The 25,963-nt window shown below is 38.4% G+C and overlaps 1 protein-coding gene across 12 annotated transcripts in view; it reads left to right on the forward strand.

Annotated features, from left to right (window-relative positions):
* HMCN1 (hemicentin 1) overlaps positions 1–25,963 on the forward strand; it is a 329,972-nt gene that overhangs the window by 84,859 nt on the left and 219,150 nt on the right. For 2 of the 12 annotated variants that reach the window (XR_015798470.1, XM_088153968.1), the window contains exons 5-6: positions 1,401–1,545; positions 2,147–2,518. The exons of 6 other annotated variants lie outside the window; for them this stretch is intronic. Coding sequence is in view for 5 of the 6 variants with exons in the window: in XM_088153968.1 (XP_088010094.1) it covers positions 2,221–2,518 (298 nt within the window). In the remaining variant the exon portion in view is untranslated. 4 more of the 12 variants (XM_088153959.1, XM_088153960.1, XM_088153957.1 and 1 more) reach the window with 4 other exon arrangements.

Below are 25,963 nucleotides of genomic sequence, written 5' to 3' on the forward strand. Positions count from 1 at the left end.
CTCTTGCACAGAGAGAGAGAGAAAGAGCGAGAGAATGATGCCTGGGGGCAGGTGGGGCAAATATCCTTAATTTCATCTAGATTATCTGCAGCCCTTTTTAGGCATTCTCTTTCCAGTAGCATCTGTGTGTGTGTGTGTGTGTGGTGGGGGGGATGTTTCAGAATCAGCAAGATGACAGATGGAATGTCACAGTGCAAGCCCTGCTTCTTTTGAATGCGCATGTGATGCCACATGGAAGAAAGGGGTGGATTTTGCATTGTGACATTCCATCTACCATCTTGCTGATTTTGAACCCCCCCCCCTCCCCATGCTCCTGGGAAGAGAATGCCTGAAAAGGGCTACAGATAACCTAGATCAGCATTTCTTAAAGTTTGGTCCTAGGACCTGTGGGGTCCCTCAAGACCCTCTCAGAGGTCCACGACATCAAAATTACTTGCTAGCCAATGTTGAAAAATAATACAGTATTAAAAGCCCATCAAACAATCATAAAAAGTGGTAGTGGCAGCGAATGCATCAATTTTAATTTTTAGTACAGTAAATATTGGTAAATATAATCCATACAGACAAAAGCTCTTTTGGTGTCTTCCATAATTTTTAAAAGTGGGAATGGGTCCTGAGAGAAAAAAGTTTAAGAAACACTGACCTAAATGAAACTAAGGATATCCAGGGTAATTTGATTAGCTATATGTTCATTGTTGATTAATGTAATGTATACCCACTTTACTCCTTTCTCTTTTTTATGAGCTTCCAGATAATACTTTGCGAGAATGGATGGGCAAGACAATATATCTGGCAATCCATTATTGCATACAGAATAGGAGTCTTTGTCCACTGCCTCTTAATGAAGGCAGAGCTGATTGTATTTGGGTAATCTCAGATCATAATCTTCTTTTTGAAAATCCAATGAACACAAGATAGTAGGACAAAGAAAATCACATCCTAGAAGAATCTGAGGTCAGATCTGAGACCTTGGGCAAACAAGCTTTTTCCATGGATCCAAGGACACCTCATCCAGCCCTTGTTCATCCTCTGATGAGGAGACCCAAAGTGTTCATGGCCAGTCCTCATTTAATTAAGGCCTGAAGGTCCTTCTATGTATTTCACTGTATGGAACCTCAGTCTCCACTGTGGGTAGCAAGTGACTGGGCATTTCATTTTGTGTGGACAAGTTCATACACAAAGAAGCAACTTCTTGTATGTGTGTGTGAGTGTGAACGACTGAAGAATGCCAGGTCCAAACGGACATTTTGTGGCATTTTGACTCTGTCCCTTTGAATATATGTTCAGCAATTATAAGAAATACATGGAATATCTCAGGCCTACAAAATTTTGCCCGACTGAGGCAATATGATGGAGGGCAGCTGTGGCCTCTGATCTCGGCTGCAATTACTTTTCCTCAGAAATATCACAGTAAGTTCAACAAGGGGAAGCTGTACGCCTTTCGGAGTGTGAGTTCTCTGCAGAGGCAGTTCTGCCTGAAGAGCTCAAATTACTTGGAGCAGAGGGAGCTAGCCCTGCATATGGCTAAGAACAGACCCCCTTGCTGTAAGTATATTTAAACATTCCTCATAAATGAAAAAGCAGTCCCTCCTTCCTCTTACTGATACTTCCTCCAAAACAGAGTGACAAGTGTGCCGTGTTTTACGACTGCTTACGAAAGAGGCTTGCCTTGAGTGATTTTGTGGCACTCCAGAGACCCCAAATACCATTTTTAACAGATCACCCGAAAAGAGTGCCTCAAAGGCAAAGGTGGGGAAGCGGGGTTGGCCAATGAGAGGGCGCGATGTTCTGAGCATCCCCTCCTCATTGTCTCTGCAGCGGCAGCCACCGCAGCCACAGGCTTCTAACAGCAGCCGGAGTTTGGAGAGCCTGTGTCTCTTGCCAAAGAATCCAGAGGTGGCAGCTGCATGGGGGATATGAATGGGATTCGTTCTCTCTTGGCTCAGGGAGAGGCTGGCAAACTCTTGCAAACTGAGGCTGGGGAAGGGAAGAAGAGCCGGCAACTTGCACAAGCAAAAGTAGTCGTGTTTCTCTGCCTCTCCTGAATCTGTGGAAAGTAAAGTTCTTGGGGAAAAAAAGAGGGGGAGGGAGGACTTCTGCTGTTGCTTTGAAAAAAGGATTGACCCAATGCATTCCTCACAGCCAGACTGGATCCTTTGTGATGCTTGAGGTGGGAAGCTGAGCACATTGCTGAGGTACCAGAGAAAAGGGGGAAAAGCCATGGATTTCCATGACAATGTCCCCCTGCGGGCAGTAGGATTCTGCACATCATTCTTTTTTGTCCTCCTCGTTTCGCCTACCTGTGCCCAGGATGCAGTGGTGGAACTCGAGCCTCAACCCAGCGTGGAAGAAATCCCACAAGGAGCATCTACCTTGGCTTTTGTGTTTGATGTGACTGGTTCAATGTACGATGACTTAGTTCAGGTCATTGAAGGTGCCTCCAAAATTTTGGAGACCTCTTTGAAGAGACCCAAGAGGCCACTTTACAACTTTGCACTGGTTCCCTTTCATGATCCAGGTAAGGCAGTATTTTCAAGTGCTCTAAAATTGGGAATTACTTAGAAAGACATGCCTGTGCAGATGGTTGGGGATTTTTAAGGATTATTTTAATAACACAGCTTGAGAAGGGTTATTAAAATTAGATGCAGTGTGTGTGTGTGTGTGTGTGTGTGTGTGACATATAACACAATAAAAGGAGCATGGGTGTACAAGAACAGGTTGTCTTGAAATAGTGATGGATTGGATGTGATCCCATCATTATAAAAGTAGAGACAGCACAGAATTACTTTTTTTCATAAATGGGTGATTGGAGAGAGACTCTCCCAGAATAGACTTCAAGACACTTAATTAATTAAATGAATGTACTTCCTGCAACATATTAAGGTGCCAGAATAAGTACATTGTTTGGAAATTATCCCTATTAGATTTATATAGGCTTTTTTTTTTTACTGGATTAAATTATGAATTGAAAAAGGGCTTTATATTCCAGCACATGGTGTTATTAACTGTAAAAGATATCTGTGGAGAACATATGGTGTTCCTAAACATCAGTGGTGACACAGATTATATTCAGTTTAAAAACATGCTATGTCATGTTTTCAATCAATGTTTTAGAAGTTTTATTTTAAATGAAATACTTTTCCTTTTAGAAGCCCTTCCCTCAGAAAAATAACCATAAATCACACAGAGCAGCCTTCACTTACCTGGTATCTCCCAGACTGGGGGTTTACAACTCCCATCACCCTCAGCCAGCACAACTAATGCCCATGGGCATTGTAGTCATCTGGAAGGCTCCAGGTTGGAAAAGGCATATATATGTGTTATATATCCTCCAAAGGCATGACCTTTAACACTCCCCTGCTGAAACTCATTGTACTTCCCATGAAAAGTTCCTGGGATACAATCAAACTTTATGGCTGGTGCTTCCGCTTTGTTTCTTCTCCTCATTGTCCTCCCTGCCTTCCTCCTACTCTCTGCTGTTCATGTATTCTTCCTGTTTCCTCTCCCACTCCATAGCATCTGTTTTCTATCCCCTTCTTTGGACTTTCTCTTCTTTTGTCAAACATCTTTGATGAACCTTAAAAGAAAGAGAAACCAGACTGCCCTAGGCTGGGTCATGCGGCAATAAAAGTACAGAAATCACTTCAAACTAAACACCAAAAAATCTGCTTAACAATCTGAACTTCCAGCTACTTCTTTCACCTGAGCTATTCCAGAAAGAAGTCATGTGGAATCGGCTTGTGTTGTGGGAATGATAAAAGTTACTGGTTTTCAGCTATGACTGTATTTGCTCTTTAAGGGAAAGTAGCTATTTAATAGTGAAATTCTTAATGATTTATTGAGAAGGATAACAGGGATGCATTCTTAAAGCCATTTTTCACTAGATGGCCTAGGTTCTCCCCCCAGAACACGAGTACATTTTCTTTCTTTTGTCTTTCTTTCGGTTCATGTGAGGCACCAACATATTTGAAACTGCCATTGCAGTGCAATGCACACCGGCAGAGGGCCTGAAGGTTTAACATTGGAGTCCCATCGTGCATTTCCGATAACATTTTTTATGCCAACCGCATTTCTTCTGGATTGCCAGGGAATTGAATGGTGTTGAACTGATTCACCATCAGTTACTCTGAACTGAGTAACTGACAGTGTTTAGGTGACATTGCTAGATCCTCAGTGTAGGTGCTGAAACACAATGAAACACATTTTAATGCACACACACTAACTACAAGCTAAGGTGTGTAGTGTGATGAAGATTTTTAAAAACAATAATTATTGTGAGAAAAATAACTATCTTACAGGATGATGACTTGACCAACTTCAATTTTTCCAGTCTTATATACTGTATGTAAGGAGTTACTGAAAGGCTTCTGTCAGAAATGTAGTGTGGCTGTGAACCCTACTTTTATAGAAAATGTGCCTTTAGATGATGGCTCTTGTTCCCTAAAGACATTGACTTTTTAAAAAAAAATTATTACTTTGTCAAGCAACAACATGATCATGGTGCTTTATGTATAAACATAAATATCATTACAAAGGTGAAGAACTTTTAATATTATTTTAAAGAAGATAAACAGCTTGCTGTTATCTAAGGACAAAGACATTCCTTGTAAGATGTTCAAGTTCTTAAAATGTGCCAGCAAAGGAAGAATTTACATCACAACCAAAACTTAAAGAGCAAAGATAGCTCCTTCTTCCTCCAATTCTTCTTAAGAAAAAAAAAAAAATCAGAGAGAAGCTGTTGAGTGCCAATCACAGTGTGTACAGGTTTTTTGTCAATGTTGTACAAAACATTGATTATAGTTCCCTGGAAATAAATGACAGCTGCACTGCTGGGAGTAGGAATTAGACAATAAAGAAAAAGGGAACCTTCCTAGACAGAAATTGTAGGTGCTCTGAAGAATATTCAAAGCAGATGCTTTAAGAGGCATGTTAGCAGAGATGAAGCTCCTTTCTTCTGAGCATTAAAACAGCCATGCCCTTTGGTGGGCTTGCACAACTGCTTCAAAAACTGACCCTGATTGTTACTGCATATGTGGGTATGAACAGACAATATTTTATTGGGATTGCTAACACAAAGCCTTCCTGTGGTAACTATAGAAAGTAGAATTCCTGAATTTAGAAAGAGCTGGTCTTGGAGGGAGAAAATCTGACATATCCTGGATCCACATTCTAATAATGGTGCTTTGATGCCAGGTACTGTAATGCTCCTCTCATGTGATACCCCAAGTGCCAAAGGTTAAAAATACAGTAAAAACACATTTAAAAAAAAATAGTGTGAGATTTGGCCAATCTCACTGGGCGCTTATACAAGATAGTTGAAATCTGAAGTTTTCACTAGAAAATTAATGGATTTTCATGCAGGAGCACTGGTATTTTGTGACATTTGGCTCTTGTTGGAATAGAAAAGCATAGAGAGAGAAGCATCCAGATCTATCTGCTAGTCCTTTCCCCAGATCCTGCAGAAATAGAAGATGCAAGAATAGAAGACTTTAGTGTGTGTGTAGCTGCTGCAAAAATGTGAACTGAAGAATTTGTTGGAGCCAGGACAGAGGTAGTTGGGGAAAGACCTAGAGGTCAACTCCTAAGCCTTTTTCAATCAAGGGTTTGGAATTGGCAAGCAGGCTGTGTTTTGGTTTTGAAGGAGACATATTCATGAGGGAAAATATTGGGAACACATCTTTATTGAGCTCAAATCATGAAAGGTTGGTTGTTGAAAGAAGGCTTTGGTGTTACTTGAGCCTCCTCAGCATGCTCTGATAATTGGCAATACTTGTTAGGAGACTCAGTGTAGGCTGGGATTCTGCACATTTTCCTTTTAATTTGGGTTGACTACTTTGCAGATTTGGTCATGGAGGAAGTTGTATCTTACTCCTGAGTTTGCAAGCCAATGTAAAGGGAATTGACAGCTGGTGGCAGTGGCTGGAATTATTGTTTAATCAGGTTGATTATATAGTTTCTTCTTTTAACTGATTAGATATTGGCTTGTTGCTTGCCCAAAATCTAGATTTTGTAACTGGAGAAAACCTCTAGTGCCCGTCTCTTTAAAGAGGGTTAAAAAAGGAGGCACAGTGTTCTGGTGCTTCTCCTGTCTCTGTTGCTGGGTTTAATCAGTGTTAGCAGGGGAGGGAGAAGGGCAGAAGACATACTGACATGTGGGGTACCTCAGGGCTCAATGCAGTCACATCTCCTGTTTAACATTTATATGAGGCCACTGAGTGAGGTCATTGGGGTCAAATATCTTTGGCATGCTGATGATACCCAGCTGTACATTTTAACCCCAGGCCAATCAGGGGATGCTATCCAGGTCTTGTCCCAGTGTTGGAGGCTGTGGGCTTCTGGATGGGAAGGAAGAAGCTGAAGTTCAACTCTCATAAGACAGAGTGGCTATTTGAGCTACCTATATCTGAAGGCACTCCATCTTTAGTTCTGAATGGTGATATACTGTCCCCTTTGAGACTGGTACACAATTTGGAGGTCTTCTTGGACTCACAGCTGTGGCCAAGAAGGCCTTTGCACAGATACAATTATGCCCATATGTGGACTGGGAGTCCTTAAAACAGATATATGCTTTGGTCATTCACATTTGGACTATTGCAATACAGTGTAAATGGAGCTGCCCTTGAGGACCACTCATTAGCTGCAGCTGATCCAGAGTGCAATGGTACGGCTAGTTATGAGCATGCTGTGGTATTCTCATGTAACACCTTTGCTCTGTGAGCTGCACTGGTTATCAGTAGCTTTTGGATGAAATTCAAGATGCTGTTTATCATCTATAAAGCATTCCATGGCATAGTGTCTGGTTACTTGAGGGACTACCTAACTTCCATAGTCACTGCTGATCCTATATGTTCTAGCAGACTCAGCATGCTCCAGGTTTCATTGATCAAGCAATGCCATCTGATGGGATCCAGGAAGCAGGTCTTCTCTGATGAAGTGCCTGCCCCCTGCAATGACATTCCCCCAAGTGATTTGTATGGTCCCCAACCTGACTTTCTTTAGATGAGCCACTAAGACCTGGCTCTTTTCTCAGACCTTGGGCTAAAATGGGTGGTGGGCTCCTTGTGAGTTGTCTGATCTGTGAGATGGTGGTTGTTTTTTTCTGGATGTTTCTTTTTGTATTCTGTGGATTGTACTGTTTTAAATATCATGTATTGTATGCCACTCAAAGTTGTAATGGAGTTGAACAGCCTATAAATTTAAATAATAAATAAATAAAATGTTATTTTATTATAAGCATTTGTATGCTATCTAAATATTACACCAGGGGATTGACATCTGCTAGCCTCCACATGGCTCCTCAGCACCCTATCTGTGTACTTTTCAGCATTCCCCAGAGAGAAAATTTGACCATTTTTTAAAAGAGGGCTTGAGGATTTATCAGGAGTAAATTAAGGTATAAGATCCCGAGAAGACCTCCTAAATCCTCCAAATTGTGTGGCTATTTTCCAGTTATTGGAGGAGTTAAGAGGTAGAAAAGAAAAGCAGCTTAATGAATTAGCAACACTGAGTCCTTACTATATTCCTTGAGATGTACCACATAGCTGACCCAAAATATGACACCAGTGCTGAAGTGTTGTATGAAATCTTCTTTTTGGAGATGAATCCTAAACTTTTTAAAAAGCTAGGGCCCTCTATCAAGGAGTTTAAGTTTAAGGTGAAAGGTTCCTGGAAGAAGTTACCTTCATGAGTGCCCAAATACTCACTTCCTTCATTCCAGACTTGTGTCCTTGTTACATAAGAGTATTAAGAACTGGATAATAGAGGAGAAGGAAAAGAAATAGGAGATGACACTGATTTTGCTTGTTTTGGAAAGCTGAGTAATGGATTGCCTCTTCTCTATTACTTGACCTGTATCATCTCTTTCTGACACTCCACCATGTGCTAGAGAAGTAAGGGAGGGAGGGGAGAGGAACCAGGGAACTCTGAGTAGCACAGGTAGTAGTGCTTCTTTTCAACTACCATAGTTTACATCATCCCTATCCACTTGCTCAGCGTAGTGCAGACACTTACTGGAGGTGATATCACCTCAAAGCCTCCCAAGGTGTTGGGACCCTGGTTTTCGCTCAGCCCAGCCCTACCTCTTCTTTAACCAGGTGGTTAAAGCTAATTCCATATACTTTCTGAACATATAAGGATGATGATGATTTCATTAAATTTATCATAGTTGTCCACTCCAATAGATTCTGGGTGGCTTACAAAACCTAACACTAAAATAAATAAATAAAAAATATAAATAAAACAAAACAGCCCAGACTTAAAACAGCTATTGAAACAGCACAACAGCCTCCCCCCTCCCCCACCAACATATTAACCGCAGGCCTGGGATCAAAGCCAGGTTTTAATGGCTTTCCAGAACTCCAGGAGAGAGAGTGTAATCTGTATCTGTGGGGGGATGATGTTCTAGATGATGGGGGCCACAACAGAGAAGGCACATTTCCTTAGTCCCATAAGATGCCAACATTTAGTAGAAGGGAACTGAAGTGCACCTGCTCTGCCTGAACGTACCAGGTAGGCAAAACCAATGAAAGAGAAGTGGTCCCTCAGATAACCAGGCCCTATGCCATGAAGTGCTTTAAAGGTAGCAACCAGAATCTTGAATTGCACCTGGAATCCAACTGGTAGCCAATGCAGCTCATGTAGCAGTGGTGACCCCTGGACACAATGAGAAGTGCCCATTTCTGCTTGCACCATTGCAATTTGAACCAGCTGCACCTTCTGGATGGTCTTCAAAGGCAGCCCATGTAAAACGCATGAGGATTCTTACAAGAATGCATTTGATAATTTGATGATAATTTTTTAAAGCTAGCTTGTTGTTTGCATGCAATTGTTCCCCAAACATACATTACTCAAGGGAGATGGGATATAGAAATTATGAATGATTTGTATTCTAGTTTCACATAGAGTTTTGAAAGTAACTTAACATGAAAAGCATGAAGAAAAAATAAAGTTTCTCCTTGTTTTAGAAAGCTCTTTTTAAAACCACATTTTAAAACATCTTATGCAGGCAACATTTCTAATTGGCTGTGTGCTTTTAAAAATTGGAAAGTCAATGGTCTGAACTGGCACTCCTACCTTGGCCTCCATTCTAGCTTCCTTCCTTATATTTATTTATTATTTAAAGATATATTCTGCCAGTTGATCAACAAAGGCTGTAATGGCAGCTCACTAAAATGCCCTCCACAGCTGTACTTGGGTTCACATTTTCCATCTGTTTTGACTCAGCATCCCCCCAAATTCCAGAGTTCCAAAATGCAAATGAGTGAATTTATGCAAAGTAAACATTGTTATATTTTCATAACTTCTTATTAGGGCTGCATTTGAATTTTCTTAATTGCAAAGTTGGACATTAACTCAGAATATCCTTCCCTGTACAGAATAAAAGCAGATTTATCTATAATAAGTTTAGCTACTGTATGAATTGTTCTTAAAATAATTATTTTTATTTTAATGTATTCAGACTTCTGCACAGAGGGGAAAAAGTCCAGTATTTTAAGCATCTAAAAACTCTGAATGAAGAGAACAAAAATCTTTAACCGAGAAAATTTATCTGTGCTTTGCATTCTAATTTTTAAATACTATAATATTTAGATGCATGTTTCTTTGGAATACTAAGTGAATTGCTCTCAGATCAGTGGGACTTATTTCTCAAGTTAATTTGAATAGACTGAGGGGAAGAAAGGCATTATTTTGCTTTTCCTATAAAGAAAGAAACTTGAGGATGATTTGGATATTGCCTAAGGCAGGGTAGAAAAGGATTTCCTAAAAATATGGCTTTAATTATCACAAGCCATGATGGTAGTGCAATTCTTCCATTCTACCAAATTAAGCATGCTTTACTTAATGCAGGAGACATATCTGGGCTTAATAATTAAAAAAAAAAAAAGACCAGTCCTTCTAAGCATGATTGCACAATAGTACTAACCAGGGTTAGCAATAATCATTATTACTATGGCAGATGACATAGGAAACCACCACCAGGCATTCTCACTCTTCTTGTCATCCTCTTAGTAGGAAGATGATCAGCATTTTTCATGCTAGCACTTCTTCAGGGTTGTGAATGTGAAAAAGTTAAGATGGTGGCCATTATCATGTGATCAAGGCTCTGACTCTTCTTTACATGGATTTCTCCCTGCCCTTCCTTTCGCATTTCTTTAAAAAAGATAGATAGATAGATAGATAGATAGATAGATAGATAGATAGATAGATAGATAGATAGATATCTAAGTGAACTTATGACAAATCATGTTAAAACCTACATTTGAGGCATCCTTTCTTTCTTCCCTGTCAAGAAGGGAGCCAGTTTGGTGTAGTGCTTAAGGCATCAGGCTGGAAACCGGGAAACTGTGAGTTCCAGTCCCGCCTTAGGCATGAAGCCAGCTGGGTGACCTTGGGCCAGTCCCTCTCTCTCAGCCCTAGGAAGCAGGCAGATTGTGTCCTTTTTCTATCCTCTTTTGGCAGTGCATAGCTGGAACTAGATGGACTTTTCTTATCCAACAAAGAAGTTAGATACAACATACTGTGTACACTGTACGTTGTATCTAACTTGTACATCTAACACTGTAACATAATGCAATAAGCATTATAATGTAAAAAATAGTAGAAGTAGGCTTTAAATGGACAGGTGTGATGGGGAGATTCTCAGTATGTATTTGAATCACTTGTGTGACCTTGGCTCTGTATAAAAGGTGGCTCATCTGGATTGCAAAAATCCAGATGACCAGTGGAAGACATCAGAGAGTTAGTTTTCTGTGTCTCTTTGCTGACATCATATGGATTTTTGCAGCCCAGGTATGGTAGCTCCAGTTGCAAGGAAAGTAAAGACTACGGGTTAGAATAATGTGGAGCCTTAGATTCTAGGATAAAAAAACTGCTTGAACTCAACCCTCTTCTCTCCCCATCCCCAGTTCTTGCTTCTGCCTGGGGGAGAAGAAGATATGCAACTGGAATGCAGTCATATTGTTTAAATTAGTGTCAGGCATAGAAAGGGCTTAAATTAGTGTGGGAGCATAGAGAGGGTTAAATGTAAGCAGGAAGCCCATGTAATTTTTAAGGCCTAGGCCACTATTTAGTTTTTATGAGCTGTAGTGCCTCAAGGGAAGCTGAATATCACTGAAACATTTCCTGCATTCTCTTAGGCTGCACAATGGTATGCTGAAAATTGTTTTTGCAAAAGAAGTCTACTTTTTTTTTTTTTTTTTTACAGTCCACTAGGTTGTAATGTAGCTCTTTGGATTGGCCCAATTGTTTCACTAGTAATTGTTTTTGGACAAGAAGAAAGAAAAAAGTCATTTGGGGAGAATGAAATGTTTTCTTGTTTTGCAATTTCAAATGAAGAAAGCTAAAAAGTTGTTTCATTCGCAGGCAGATCATGACTTCTTTTTTTAAAAAAAAACATTTCGCATATTCATGTTTTCAGCTTAGTTTGTCTGACTTGGTTAGCTGATTCTTGATGACCCAAGATGGTTGGATTCCTCCTGAAAAATTTGGGTTTTGAAAAAGGTGGGAACTTTCTTACCTATGGTAACCTACAAATACTACTTCAAAAGCAGTGCTATTGTGATAGGGGAGTGCATAAGAAGTACCTTTCTTCCAAGTCATTAAAGCAGCTATGTCTTTTCTCAGGCTTTTGTGGCTGCTTCATAAGCTGCTCCTGGCTGTCTCCATATGGGTGTGGATGTACAGTTCATAGTGAAGTGAACTACTTTAAAGATTTTAATTACTCAAGGGAAGATGTTTCATAGGTGGTCTTTTGAGCAAAATACCTCTTCTGAAGAATTTGCATAATCTTAGTACATATCTGATATTGCCATAATCATCAATTAATGAATCTGCATATGTGAGCCAACTTTCAGTTTGTTAATGATTATGGGGGCATTTTACTAAATAGCTTGATTGACATCATTACTATGCTTTCAGATAAATTAAATCGTATGGCTAGGATCTAGTTAAATTTAAATGGTATTGTTAGGATCCAGTTAAATTAAAAGCTAAGGTAAGTCCTTTGGTATCAAAAGAAAGCAGAGCTGGAAATGCCTCTTGATTTATTTGCTTGATATTTTGCCCATTGGATTTCCCTTTGCCTTTGCACACACTTGCCAAGTCCTTTCATTTTAGATGGTGAATCATATTTAATTTCCTCTCCTTTTGCCTCTAACATTGCCTGGCAGAAGTGGCACCATAACTGATCTTGATTTTGTTCCTCCAGTGGTAGAATTAAAATATTTGTGCATATTTACTAGATTCCATCCAGATGTTTGAATTTTGGAATCAAGAATTCAAATCCATGTTTGAAATATAATTGTCCAGTAAAGATGTGGTACGTATGATTTTTAATGACCTGTTATCACTCATTCTATGTACTAAAATATGGGATGTCTACATTGCTTTGTCCCCAGGCCAGGAGAGTTGGGTCACAGGTTTTTGGGATTCAGAAGCAATGACCACACAATATGAATACTTAAGGCTTTATTCCAAGGCAGTATAGAAAATAGCATAATAACATAACATGAGACAGCAATAAAAGAATATACAGGAATACTGAGGATATAATATAACCCAAGACAGTAATCAAAGAACATTAACACAAGACAGTGGTTTGAAATATTCAAGAATACTGAAGAGTATAAGAAGACAAAGGAAGAAATACATTATACTCTTGTGTCAGCCTCCCAGGTAGACCAGACAGGAAACATAAGATGACCTAATTCTACTTTATTGTAAGGCTACCTTAACAGAACCTTGCAAGTCTGAAAGTACAAATCTCCTGCCATCTCTTTTTACAGCCTGATCAGTTAGGGCGAATCCTTTCTAAGTTTCTTTCTGTGCCTATTATTCAGCTGCGGGCTCCTCCCCCTTTTATCTGATCGTTCCCTAGGCAGCAGCTCTTCCCCTCTCCTCTCAAGGACATTCTCACATACATGACACCTTCTGCCAGTCAGAGAACCCCAGAGAGATGATGATGGATAGACCCTTTCAAAGCCAGCAAACATGCAGCACCCTCCCAGTTAAGTCTGCATCCACGTTCCATCCCATGCGGGGTGGGTGCAGTGACCAGCTTATAGAGGCTCTGAATCATAATTAAGCACATTTGCTTTTCAATGGTCATATCGCACTGAATTTTACCAAGAACAAGGAGGATTATCTTGAAATGATTTGCCCTTCTGACAAGAGTGAGACCATCAAGGTTCAAGACTGAGGAGTCCTGACTAAAATGAGACCATCAAGGCTAAGGAATCTTTGGTATACCAAGCTGAGATGAGGCTATCTCAAAGTTAAAGAGTATTCTGTTTCTCAAGGTTAATTAGATTGAAAATGATAAAGATCATCCCATTCTACACAGATATCCTACAAAGCGTAGGGAAAAGGGCAAAACAAAGTATAACCAAATATGATCCGTTAGTCTCTAAAATAAATGCTTGCTTAATCTCCACTACAATACAGAATCATTACATAAAAATATAACAGGGAAAGGGGTACACACCACTATCCAATTCTTTCTTGTCAATCTTCCAGTAAAAACCATCCACACTAGGATATTATCTTTCAAATCTTACATATATGCCTATAATCAACTTTCTCACGTTCAAGCATTTCTCAGTGTAAAAATCTGGCCAGCATATCTCCTGCCTGACATAAAGCCACACTGCACTTCCCAGTTTTTGTTCATTGTTGCCTCTCTTAAGCTTTTAGTCTGAATTCTGCCAAATACTTTCCCAAGCATTCCCAACAAACTAATCCCCTTGTAGTTTTTGCGTTCAATTTTGTTACTTTTCCCTTTGGAAGAATGGTGTTATTCTTCCCCTGTACAATTATTAGGGACAGATAAAGTATTCAAACACACGTTCAGTAAGTGTGCAACTGCTCTACAAACTGCATCAACATTTTAATATGTCCCCAATTGTAACATCTATACTTGCAGTTTCCCTGTTTTTCAACATACTCGCAGCTGTTATGACTTTCTTTTCATGTACAGTACTGTGCAAAAGTTTTAGGTAGGTGTGAAAAAATGCTGTAAAGTAAGAATGCTTTCAAAAATATATATTGTAATTGTTTATGTTTATCAATTTACAAAATGCAAAGTGAGCAAACAGAAGAGAAATTCAAATCAATATTTGGTGTGTGACCACCCTTTGCCTTCAAAACAGCATCAATTCTTCTAGGTACACTTGCACACAGTTTTTGAAGGAACTCGGCAGGTAGGTTGTTCCAAACATCTTGGAGAACTAACCACAGATCTCCTGTGGATGTTGGCTGCCTCAAATCCTTCTGTCTCTTCATGTAATCCCAGATAGGCTCCATGATGTTGAACCATCACTTCCAGGACTCCTTGTTCTTCTTTATGCTGAAGATAGTTCTTAATGACCTTGGCTGTATGTTTGGGGTCGTTGTCCTGCTGCAGAATAAATTTGGGGCCAATCACACGCCTCCCTGATGGTATGGCATGATGGATAAGTATCTGCCTGTATTTCTCAGCATTGAGGACACCATTGATCCTGACCAAATCTCCAACTCCATTTGCAGAAATGCAGCCCCAAACTTGCAAGGAACCTCCACCATGCTTCACTGTTGCCTGCAGACACTCATTATTGTACTGCTCTCCAGCCCTTTGGCGAACAAATTGCCTCCTGCTACAGCCAAATATTTCAAATTTTGACTCATCAGTCCAGAGCACCTGCTGCCATTTTTCTGCACCCCAGTTCCTATGTTTTCATGCATAGTTGAGTGGCTTAGACTTGTTTCCACATGGGAGATATATCTTTTTGGCCACAATTCTTCCATGAAGACCACTTCTGGCCAGACTTCTCCAGACAGTAGATAGGTGTACCTGGGTCCCACTGGTTTCCACCAGTTCTGTGCTGATGGCACTGCTGGACATCTTCCAATGTTGAAGGGAAGTAAGCATGATGTGTCTTCCATCTGCTGCATTAAGTTTCCTTGGCCGACCACTGCGTCTACAGTCCTCAACGTTGCCCATTTCTTTGTGCTTCTTCAAAAGGGCTTGAACAGCACATCTTGAAACCCCAGTCTGCTTTGAAATTCTTCCCTGGTAGAGACCTTGCTGATGCAGTATAACTACCTTGTGTCTTGTTGCTGTGCTCAGTCTTGCCGTGGTATATGACCTGTGACATGAAACTGTCTTCCACAACCTCACCTTAGTAGCAGAGTTTGGCTGTTCCTCACCCAGTTTTAAGCCTCCTACACAGCTGTTTCTGTTAATGACTGTGTTTCAACCTACATATGAAATTGATGATCATTAGCACCTGATTGGTATCATTGGTTAATCATACTCTTGACTCTAATCCTACAAGATCCCTGACTTTGTGCAAGTGTACAAAGTGCGCAAGTGTAAGAATTGATGTTGGTTTGAAGCCAAAAGGTAGTCGCACCAAATATTGATTTGATTTAGATTTCTCTTCTGTTCGCTCACTTTGCATTTGGTAAATTGATAAACATAAACAATTACAATATATATTTTTGAAAGCATTCTTACTTTACAGCATTTTTTCACACCTGCCTAAAACTTTTGCACAGTACTGTATTTTTTCTTGGATTCTTTTATTAGCATCCATCTCAATTCCTCTCTTTCCTATATCACTATGATTCCCATTCAAAACTCTAAATTTCCCCTTCCCTCACTTCTGTGGCTTCCCAAATCATGTTATCTTATTATTAATTCCATTCATTTGGCTGGAGGCTTCTTGTTTAGCTCTTTTAACCCCTTAAAAATATTTTATTTACATTAAAAAATGCTCTGCATTTTTCTCTGCTTCTTTTAATCATAACCTTTCCTTGCTCTCCTTCACTGAGCTTTTCACAACTACCTTTTTTTCTTCATATACATTATACAATATTTTTTTCATGTTTAAATTTTGTCCAGCAATCATCTGGTAATTAAACATCTACAGCCTTTTTTGTTTCATTGTTCCAACATGCATCTTTTTTCATGCTTCCCATTAGCACAACTCTATACTCTTCTGTGGCACTCTGTAATATAATTATTTTCATTCTGTTCCAAAAAACTTCTACATAATTTTTCCTTACCTCAATTTGCTTTTCATTCTGTTGGGACATTAATCTGTTTTCTAATTGGTCTACTTTCTGTTTAAGAATATTATGTATTTCCCCGCCCACCAATGTATATGCATAAACTGACATTTTCACTTCCCTGCATGTATTCATCAACTCCACTCCCTATAATTAGATATATTAATTCAGATGTAATACATATTTCCCCTTAGTTTTACAAAAACACAACATATACATTTTTATTTCTTTTCTTTTTAGGCCTCTTCAACCTTTTCATTTCCAGGCTTTGAAAGTTTCTGCCTTGTGTCTCTTGTTTACCAAACAATTTTCTCCAGCATGAGAAACCAACATTCCCATCTCACCAGGTTCCAGCCTTCCATGTAAATTATGCCTACTTCATAATGGAATCAATTCAATGGAATCAGTTTTTGTGAGAAAAATTCTGTCAATATTTGAATTTGTAGGGAAGCAGAGGAAAACTAAAAGAAAATAGATAGGATTCTTTAAGGGTTGGGGATGTAGAAACAACTTAATTATATAGCAGTCATAAATAAATCAGAGCAGTTATATAGCAGTCATAAATAAATCATAAATAAATAACCTAGACATTCTAACTCTAATCTCAAGTGGTGATCCTTGAGAAAAGAAACTACAAAGACCAGCTGAGGTGAGAAATTGGTTAATGCTTATTACTACTGATTATTGATGACCACTATTATATTTTTCTGCAAAAGATTACCATGGCTATCTCTTTGGAAAAATCTCAAATGTACCCAAAGTTATTACCTCATAGAGCTTTTTTATATATTAAATTCTATACCTCTACATGCCCCTTTATTTAAACTGTAGAACTGACATGATAATTTTCTACATACAGAGAGTATTACATGAGGCAGCAATAAAAATGCTGTTTTTTTTTTTAATTAGCAAATTGAGGCCATGGTTGCTAGCAGATGGTAGAAGACAAGGCTAATCCTGTGTTTTCCTTTATAATTTTGTACAGATTTGCAAATGATGCACAACAGGGGGCTACCATTTTCAGCTCAGTCTGTGTCTCCTTCTATCACGTTTGGCACATTTCAGACAGAGGTACATAGATATATAGTGCATTAAGATGAACCTATTGCCTCACTAATTATATGATGCTGCGATGCTTGCTGTGTTAATAATTTCTAGCATATTCCTATTCTCCAAGAAGGATATTCCATTCTAATGCCACCACAGAAATGGCCACATTTTGCTGCCTTGTGGTCCAATGGGCAATCTGAGGGATGAGTAATGATTGGCTGACAGTTCTTTGTGCTGAAGCTGGCCAAGAATGGCAAATGCCAATTGACTCTCTGCAAGGGCTTTAGATTCAGAAACAGAAATATGCCCATTCTAATATCATCCTGAAGTCCAAAGACAATCAAAACTGCCCAATAAATCCCAAATGATATGTAATGAGAAGATAATAGAACAATTGGCTGTCTGGAAGTCCTCTTACTTATTTCTCTTTTAGTTACCACCATGAAGGATGGCAAAATGTATAGTATGATGATGATGGCATGTTATGAGTAAGTGTGCCTAAACGTTACAGGAAGAAAGTGAATAACAAGATTACTATCTGGGTGGGAACCCTGCATGCAATGTAATTGGTAATTCCATCCTTGGGTTTTACTTGGTTGAAGAGATCTTGGCATTTATTGCTGGTTCCCCATATCTTTCTTACTATGGAAAGCAGAAGTTTTAATATAACCTCTGCAAAAAAGGTTACAGGCATCAGTCAATATTTCAAAATGTTCACCTCTCTATTTTATGAAAGTAAATCACAGATTTTGAAATAAAATATGGAAAGGGGAGATGCACACCCTTCTCTGGCCAGTAAAAATATAGTCTCCTAACTATATTAACATGCTTTTTTGCTGCAAAAAAAGAAAAAGAAAAATATTTAATTGTTACTGTGTGTTCTATAAAGTTGTTCCGCAGCATGGAGTATTTAATAAGCCCATACAGAATGAGGTCATTTATATCAGGTCTTAGAATCAAATAAAGCAATTATAATGAATTGGATCAAATCTCAGTTCATTTTTTGTGAGGGAGGTATTTCTACTCCAAGTGGTAGGTGGCAAGTCTGTGTTCATCTTTTCATATTAATAAAGTAAATGGGTCAATAGAAATTATTAGAACTCCACAAGGATCTTTATTTGCAAAGCAAGTGTTAACCCTCAGAGAAAGTTCAGGCATAGAAAGAAGTTATTGGGTCAATCAGACTTTCTAGAAATCCATTTTGAAGAAGGGAAGTAGGAGTTCCCCCTTTACATCTTCCTTACCCTCAGATAATCCTCTGCCAATGCCAATTTGCTGAGTAACATTGTTTGATTTCTGAAAAATTAATATAAGAAATGGATAACTGATATTGGCAATATCTTTGTTGCTTTATGTGGGCAAATCACTGGAATAAATGGGGAGTCCCATTCAACTGAGATAGCACTAACACCATAAATCAACCTCAGAAAGTCTTCTGGTACCTTAATGTTTCACATCTCACTTACGTTTTCATGGATTACAATGCATTTTATGAATGTTTATATATCATAACTAAATTTGCTAGTCTTTTAAGGTGTCACAAGACTGTCTTTTCTAAACCCTATAACTTGGCTATTCCTCTAGAATCTGGTTTCCCCAGTTTTTTCTCTTTTTCTTTTGTAGCATTTTATTTAATGAATCCCTTATTTTCTAAGTGTTACACTATATAGTCCCTAGAGAACAAAGTCACGCTCTGGCCCAGCTCTTGTCTGCCAAGGTATGTTAAAGGTTTAACTGTAGCTATAGGTTGAATTTAACTACACTTTGGGCCTTTGTCTATGAAAAAAAAATGCATGCATTTAAAATATAGATTGTTATGAGCCAAATAGAAGTTCCATTAGTCATGTTGCAAAGTAACTGTCTAGCTTAGCCAGGAACAAAAATATCAAAGGGAATCACACCTTTCAGGCATCAAAGTGAAATATTTCACTGGAAATACTCCTTTAAGGAACAGGCCATCTCCCAGGGATTCAAGGGTTAGAGTATTTTTCTAATATATCTTAGGTTTGCAGAATTAGCTTGCGTAGCAGGATGTGTTCACTTAACATGTGCAAGGAACATCTGGAATCTCACCCATGCATATTTTGTTAGCCACAGTAGGTCTATTAGTAATATTAGTTTTGGCATTAATTTAGTGCATGGAGGCAGCATTCACAATTAAAGTATTTTCTTTTCTTTTGGGTACTGTATATACATAGTGATGAGGCAATTGCTTTTCCCTTGAAAGATTTACAGGCAAGTGCATATATTTGGATAAGGAAGTTCTTAAAAAGCCAGGTTGGATATAACAGTATATTAAATGGATAAAGTATGCTATAATTAATCTTGTATAAGATTCCTTTTCCAATAAAAAGTGTTTTGGTAACTATCTGTTTTTGGAGTCAATTTCCCTTTTTCTTATGTTGGGATTCTTGAGGAAATTATTTGTCTTTTACCTGTTTAGCTCGCTGTTCTGCAACATGGGCACTTTCTGACCAGTTGTGCTCACCCCAACCACAAGGGCTCCCATAACGCTGTCTCAGAAGTTCAAATCATCCCAATGACCTAAAAAGGTTGGAAGCCACACCTTTCCACCACGCACGTGTTCAGTTGACAAGTAATACTAATATGGAATGGAGTAGTGGAAATAAGCATGTCTACTATTGTGGTTACCTCTAAGACTTGTGCCTTTGCCTCAATAAAAGCTGGAATAGAAATAGACTGTGATACTAGTTTATGAGATGTGGAGATATTTCACTCTTTCCCAATGGATAACAGCTCTGTTTAATTGTTAACTGAAAGTTCAGAAGTTGCTTTCTTGTGAAATAGAGCAGGTTCATAATGTAGAGGCTTAACGTTTTGCTATCATTAAGTGGGGAAACTATCATTAAACCTGTAGAGAAAGTGGAATTAGAAGCTATTTAAGAACATAATTGAAAGGCCCAGTGTCATAGCTTTCCTACACAATACAATGTAATATTCCATATTAATAAAAATAGAACGTTTGGCAACCTGGTGCCTGCAGTGCCCTTAGATGGCATCTATCTAAATCCCCCAATTTAGTAAAACTTATAATAAAAAACTAACAAGCTTTTGGTGTTCTGCCCTGACATTTTAGTGAGAACACTGAAATCGTGTGAAATTTCAAGTGAGGACATAAAAGATTTTGACTGTTAGATGAAACCTTGGAGATGAGGTCACTGAATGTTGAGAGAATTAAGCCTCTTTTTCATTTAAAAAGGGCTTTGATGCTTCTATGATTGCATGACAGCATGCAATCATACTCAGCCTCTGAAAAGTTTTCCATCCTCTGAAATACAACGTTGTGTTCCAGTAGGGTATGCTCCTCACGCTATGAAGAATGTTTCATTCAGTATATATGGGTAAATTTATCATGATGCATGTCTGGGGCAATGCCTAAGAGTTACATCCAAATATCCAAGTTGATCTGAGCAGAATCTCTTACCTTTCCTACTCTTTAGCAGCAGGTCAAAGTAGGAGCGGAAGCTGTCCAGTGGTGTAGGATACCTTATTTTCTTTCCTCCTTTCCTTTGAGGGAAGAAATGGAGTTTGTAGCAGCTGCATCTTTTGGGACTTGATAAAGGAGCACACGAAGTCCTGTAACTTCAAATGTGCATCAGCTTCTTTGCTACAATTCCATACTAAGTGCTTAACTTTTTACATAAGATAATGGCCAGCCTGCATAGAGAAAATGAATGCTAATTTTTTAAGGTAAGAAGATTGAAAAATATCTTTTACATACCATAAGTTATATTCTTATGGAATGCATGGATTCTCTGATTGAAAGAACAATATTAATGTTGTGCATTCCAGTTCTTTCTTTCCCATTGGAAAGGATTTAATCTAGTGATATTCCAGATTGCTTACATTAAGACATTCCATCTACAATGTTTTAATGGTTAGAACATTGCAAATGGAATGTTTCATTGTAATTGATCTGGACTATCACTAAAATAAATTCTTTCCAATGAGGATAAGTAAATTGGAATGTGCCATTATCACAGACAGAAATAAAAATCTGCGTCTAAATGGGTCAAACCTTCGTACAGTTTTCAGAGTGAAATGGTTGCACATAACTACTTTCTCTGATCTCAGATTCACATGCATTGGCTAGGACAATGTGCTTCCAAACATTATTTATTGGGAATTGTCCCTAAATTAGGTTTTGGCATTATATCCATTTCTTTTGGGATTGCTCAAGTTATTTTGTTGTTGTCCTTGCTATATAGGAATTGCTATATAGGAATTATAGGAATCGAAATCCAAAATATATAGAGAGCAACAAGAAGGATGACTATACAATTACCTAATTTATGAGCCGTATAATAGAGCAGTTTATATCCCAGTCCAGTTCAGTAAAGTCTTAATTTGTCTCTGTACTTATTTAATAACCAAGTCTTGCTGATTTTACTGGAGCCCTAAATAAATATCAAGGTCATGAAAGAGCTATATCTGAGATTAAGCATGAGACTAGCTGTGCAAGAATATGGAAACTTCTGAATTTCCTTCTGTCCAGAGACCATTTTAGTTAGGTATGCTAAGGACTGTACTTGAGAATTTTTGCAAGAGATTTAGCAAGCCCTATACTGGGGAAATACATAACTAATTCCACTGTTCTGATTCTGGAAGTAGTATATAGATAGTGTGTGTGTGTACCTGTATCTGTATCTGTATATCTGTATTTATCATCTCTGACTCTTCTTTTCCTTTTCCTTTTATTTTATTAAACTCTGTGAATTTGTCAAGTCCACATTTTAAAAACATCAGCACCAGTCACCATTTTATTTCTGATGGCAGCAAATTCCATAGCGTAGCTATGCTTTGTGTAATAAAGTGCTTATTATTATTAGTCCCAAATCTATCAATATTTAGGTTTCCATTTAGCCAGGTTGGATGTTGAAGAATTAATTTGTCTGCTTTTCCCAGACCATGCTGTTTTTATATATTTCACATTCTGAGTTTTTGACAAACAGACAAACAAAAATAAGAAAATCTTTTACTATATACTACCCCTTATTTGTCCCAGGTGGCATTCATAATTTTGCATAAACCCCCCCCCCAAAACAAGCAAACAAACTGATAAGCAGAATGCACCTGTCATCAGAAATGGCAATATTGAAAACAACAACAGTGGAAGACCATTTTAATTTCCCAAGACACTCAACTGGGTTCACACATTGTATTAAATTGGGATGGTTTAAAACATGGTTTGCTTGTAGCATATTAAGCTTAAACCTAATAAACCAATATCTATCACTGGCCTCAAGTCTATTCTATTTGAAGAAAAATAAACTACAAAACCAGTTTGCAACACAAAAGAAATAAATTCATCTAGAAATCATTCAAAACTCCTATGCAATTACGTATGTTAGGTAGATCACCAGCTAGGATGTCTGTCATATCAGCCACTGACATTTTTATGACAGACTTCTGCTAAAAATTCTGTTAGTTTCTGATTTTTTTCTCCTCTAATTTCACATGCCAATAGCATATGCATATACCTGTAACTCAGCATGATGTTTTATGTACCTGATAAAATGAAATGCCCTCCATCTAAACTTAAATTGTCACAAATTTGTTTTAAGGTGCTCAGAGACACTGGGGCTCTAGCAAGATTGTAAGCGCAGGCATACTGTGAATATTGTAAGTTGCTACAGTTTTCACTATCACTAATGTCACAGGGCTGAGAACAGGAAAGCAAATAATAATTTTTCTTCCCAGAGCTAATGCAAATCCTTTGGAGAGGATGGGTGGAGAGGAATCCCATAGCTTCACTCCATACGAAAGAGAAATAAAATAAACGGCTTGCAACTTACCCTTCCAAATTCTTATTTCATGTGCTGTGCAATTGTCTACATGTGTGCAAAACAAATACATCCAAGCAATTCCTATGAGAGGGAACCGCAAAGCCATCAGGCCAATTTTCCCTTTGAGACAGCTGAATCACAGGAGATGGAAAGTGAAATGAGGTATAAATCCATGCACATGAAGGAACAGATCATCCCCAAGCTCTACAGACCAGCAGCATTTCAAAGGAGACTAGTTGTACTATGGTCTCATATATATCAGAGCTGGGCCATAAATAATTAGGCTTCACTTTGGAAAATAGTTGATGCCCAGAGAATATAGGACTGGAGCTACTTTTGAACTGGTGCTGAGACCTCATATGGAAAAGTCTGAGATCTTCACTAGTCATATCACTCTGACTTGAAGGATTATGAATGCTAAACTATCCAGATTCCCAATGTTATTCTCTATACAATGGAAGGCCCTGTGCAGTGTTTGTGGGAATAGGATCAACTATAGGATCTGGGAAATATTTTGGTTTTACTCATTTTCTTTCTGGTACAAATGCATTTCCCCCCCTTTCCTTAAAAACTAGCATAATTAAACCCAGCTTGAAAGTTGGAGCCCAAAACATCTGAATAATCATAATGTTATGTAGGAAGAAATGTAATAATTTATGACATATTTCTGACTCTGAAACACTTGGCAACAAAGGCCTAATCCAGGTCAGTTGATGCTGTTTAACCTTCAATGAGCTTTGAGCAGACTTCATAGAGAATTGTTTGTAAGAAGAGCTGTAGTGTTATATTTTTTTATTGCTGCAGTAGGAATTAAGTGCTGTTGTTCATTTGTAACACACTCTGTGGTGTGTTGCTGTGGATAAATCTGGAAGGCAAGTCAAGGGAGCCCAGTCCATTAAGGTGTAATATGTACCCTCCCACCTGCTCCCCTTTCCTGGTAAACAACAGCAACAGCCCTTTTTGTTAAGGCATTACATTTATTAGAACAACAAAAATTGTTGATACTTGTGCTAATTAGAAATACAAAAAATAAATGATTGAACTGTGGTTTTGGGTTAAAGAGTTGGACCAGAAGCAGGAAGATCCAGGTTCCACTGTCTACTCTCACCACCCCAGTTAGGGAACTCATTGGGTGACTCAGCCCAACTTACAAGTCTGCTCAAAGCTCATTGTTGTGAGGAAAAATGGGAGGAGGGAGCCCCTTGAGCTCCTGTACAAAATGTGGGATATAAATCTAATGAATAAACAATCAGCTAGATGGGATATAAAAGACATGAATGAATCTCCCAGTTGAAGATGGGTGATTTTGTTACATAATTCAGTGGAGTGATCTGGGATTGCTTTTGGGATTACACAATGGGTGTCGGGGCTGCTTGCTGTCTCTGTGTTACCCTGGTATATCAGGAGTAGATATCAGAGGGAACCTCAAAACAGCAGACCACTCAATAGAAGACCCTGTATTAAGTACTATTGTACTACTGTTCCCCGTCTAGGGGAATTTGGGATGGAGAATGATATCAGGGAGGTATCCAAAGGAGAAAATGAAGTAATAGGTACCTTCATTGGATTGGGTTAATATTAGTTCTACTCATGAGAAAGATATAAACATTTTAAATTACTCTAAAGATGTTTCACTGAACAGTTAGACATGGAGCAAGCTAGAAGGGAGATGGCTTTGGACTTAATCCTAAATGATTCTTAGAATTTTATAGAAGATGTTGACGCAATTGGGAACAAAGAGCACAGGGTCCTCAGGTTTAATTTATGTACTGTACAAACAAAAGTGTGCTAGAGTCAGATACAGTCACATATAACTTCAGGAGGGGAAATTTTAGAAAAAATTGTGGGATTAATAGAAAAAGAAGCTAAAATAGAAGAACCAAAAATGTCATATTAGAATGCTTGCAATGGCATTAAAACAGTAATAGATGTAGATTAGGAAAAGTATCACCAAATTAAAGTGGTCCTTAACATAATAAACAGAAAATATCAAGGAAACTATTAGAGAAAAAAAGACTTTCTTCAGAAAATTGGCAAATGCTCAAATATAGAGAACAAAAAGGAGCAAAAGACATTTCACTAAAAGTGCCATTTTCGGACTATATTACTAATAATATTAAGATCAACAACAAACATAAAATTAAATAATCAAAAGCCAGAAACGATCAATGAATCGTTTGTGTGCAATCTGCATGTATTTTTGGTGCAAAAGATAGGACAGATACCAGTGCCCGAATGGATATTTTTCAAGAAAGTAGTCTGAAGAGTTGAAGTCAACTGTGGCGATTTCACTGTTAAGTTCTAGAAAAAGGCACTGCCTCTCAAAAAGAGTATTGATGGGGTGGAAGAAGTGCTGGAAAGACAAAGTCATCAAGAAGGTGAAATGATTCCATTACAACAAAAATTGCAGTGTGTGGGCCTTTTGTCATTTAGAAAAAAAGAAAGTAAGGGGAGACATAATAGAGACATAGGATGTTCTGCAAGGATTATGTACTATTGCTTTCCTGTCCTGCTTGTGAACTTTCCATTGGCATCTGATTGCTACTGTGGGAAAACAGTGCTGGGGTAGAGAATTCTTCTCACATTCTCATGTTAGTTTATTTAGAGATTAATTCAACTAACTGGTAACATTCCACAATAACAAGTATGGGATTATTATAATACCGGAATAGAAAAAGATTGCAGCAACTGGGTGTCCTTTGTGCAGAGGGCAGTCCACTACTGGGAGATTTAAAATTACATAGTGTCTGTTGAAAGGCTGTTCACTCAAAGGGCTCTTCTGGACAGCCATAGTAAAGCGCTATCCATCATTCCTTGAGCCAGGAGAAAATTATGCCAGCATAAATTGCACTGTTCACCTTGCTGCTCTCTTTTCGGCAAGAGTAATAAAGTTGGGGAAGGGTGCTTTTGTTACACACCTACTATAGGCCAAGATAATGGCAGTAATTGGTGGATTCCCCAGCTTTGTTTCCGCTCCTACTTGCCATCAGGAAAACAACTACCTATCGTTCTCCTTAACATGGGGGAGGGTGTGTGTGTTGGGCTGGTCTAGGCAGGCACTT

The sequence above is a fragment of the Python bivittatus genome, unplaced genomic scaffold, assembly GCF_059951505.1.
Source record: "Python bivittatus isolate LINGU-HERP-01145 unplaced genomic scaffold, Pbiv_v1 ctg000700_np1212, whole genome shotgun sequence".
Taxonomy (NCBI): Eukaryota; Metazoa; Chordata; class Lepidosauria; order Squamata; family Pythonidae; genus Python; species Python bivittatus.